The sequence below is a fragment of the Fulmarus glacialis genome, unplaced genomic scaffold (assembly GCF_000690835.1).
Source record: "Fulmarus glacialis isolate BGI_N327 unplaced genomic scaffold, ASM69083v1 scaffold4925, whole genome shotgun sequence".
Lineage (NCBI taxonomy): Eukaryota > Metazoa > Chordata > Aves > Procellariiformes > Procellariidae > Fulmarus > Fulmarus glacialis.
Window position 1 is genome coordinate 1 of NW_009212230.1, and position 1,752 is coordinate 1,752.

The 1,752-nt window shown below is 56.6% G+C and overlaps 1 protein-coding gene across 1 annotated transcript in view; it reads left to right on the forward strand.

Annotated features, from left to right (window-relative positions):
* Positions 1-5: 5 nt before the first annotated feature.
* LOC104076795 (sterile alpha motif domain-containing protein 11-like) overlaps positions 6-1,752 on the forward strand; it is a gene marked incomplete at its 5' end in the record, with an annotated part of 16,391 nt that continues 14,644 nt past the window's right edge. The window contains one exon of the mRNA XM_009577795.1: positions 6-354. Coding sequence (XP_009576090.1) covers positions 6-354 — 349 coding nt within the window. The remainder of the gene's footprint in view (positions 355-1,752) is intronic.

The following is a 1,752-nucleotide window of genomic DNA, read 5'->3' on the forward strand; positions in this document are numbered from 1 at the left end:
GGGCGCGGGATGGGGTGCCAGACTGTAACGATGAGGAGATGAAGGACTCTGAGAGCGACGCAGATGTGAGCGACGAGAAGCCGGAGAGCCTGAAGGCTGAGAGCAGCAGCTCGGCCGCTGAGCTTAAGGAGTGCAAAGAGACGGGCAAAGTCTGTGAAGGGGCCAAGGAGCTGGGTGAAGCGGCTGCTGGCCAAAATGCCCCCTGCAGCTCCTCGAGCGCCGAGTCCCCCAGCCATTTGCTTGGCCCAGGCATCAACAAAAACGAGGTGAAATATCTCCCGCCAGCCTCCATCCCACCGCCTCAGCCGCTGCCCTTCGGATTCCCGTACACGATGAGCCCGTACTTCCATGCAGGTGGGTGCATGGGGGCCTGTCACTGAGTTACTGGCTGGGGCAGTGACATGTTTTGCAGTGTGCTAAAAGTGGGACTCTTCCCCCTTCCTGTTCTGCAGTGTGGTTGTAGTTCTTTTTTCTCTGCAGGGAACCAAGCACCTTCTTTTATTTAGTACAAAGGACTCCATTTGCAATGAAGCAAATCAAGAGTCATAAAGAGGGCCAGCAGGGACAAAGTGAGCCCCAAGCACATGAGAAGGGAGATCGCAATATGATGGACTGAGGGATCTTGCGATGGCTTGGGCCTTCTTTGAAAGCCATGTTTCAGGACAGACGCCAGTAAAATATAGGGGGCTTCAGGGAGAGGCAACAAGAATTATTAATGGCTGCAAGGTGCTGCCCTACAAAGTAAAGGGCCAGAAGTATTGTATCTGGAAGGGTGGCGTGAAAGGCTGTAAAGACTGTTAGGCTGTGCTCATGTGATTTCCAAGCAGTGGGGATTGGAGGATTGGAGAGAAACACCCAAATAGAGCAGGACAAAGGAAGGGAAGGAGAGCTTCCCAGGATGAGTTGGATCTGCCCTGCGTGGGCAGAGGCCGCGGGCTGGTAGCGAGGCTGGGGCTGTTCTGCAGGGAGAGGTGCAGGTGGCGCTGGGGATGTGCAGGGCTGGCTGGTTCCCCTATGCTCGGTTCTCCCTCCGCATTGCCACAGTTCGAGGAGAGGGAAATGAAGGATTAAGGCTGCAGCATTTTCCTCCCTGCTGAGTGTCGTATCTGCGTCATTTCCAGGGTAGCGTGTGAGACGGGACCTTTGGGTTGGGGTGTCAGAGAGTTCCCCAGCAGTGACTTACACATCTTGGCTGCCCCATGCCCTTGGAGGTGTCCGAGTTACCACTGCTGTTCCCCTTTTCCAGGGCAGAGGTAGATGGGCTCTTTCCCCTGCCTGTGGTGTGGTTCTCAGTCTCACAGGCACTGGTGTAGCTGGATTGGTGCCTGTGGGATGGGACAGGCAGGCAGGGAAGTCGTTGCCAGCTCTCTGGTCGCCAGCGGCGCAGTCCCTTGGGCTATGGAGATGGGCAGCAAAGGCAGGCACAGCTGGAGGCAGAAGGGAGCAGCGAGTACAGGTGGTACAAAGTGGGGTTTCAAACCACTGGTAGCTGGTCTGCCCAGGGGTCTGCTGTGGGCAGAGCAGGGTGGCAGCCCCACCAGCCTAGCTAAGAGCCAAAATCTGCCTCAGCTAATTACTTGGCTGAGCAATTAGCAGGAGGTAGGACCTCCTGCCGCGCAGGGGAGGGAGAAAGCGGGGCATAGCATGTGGGTTGCTGAGGCTGCCTGTTTTCTATGCAAAGAGCTGCTGCGGTTGTGAACGCGGCTGCCCATCGCTCATTAGAGCTGCCTTCCAACCAGGAAGGAGGAAGCG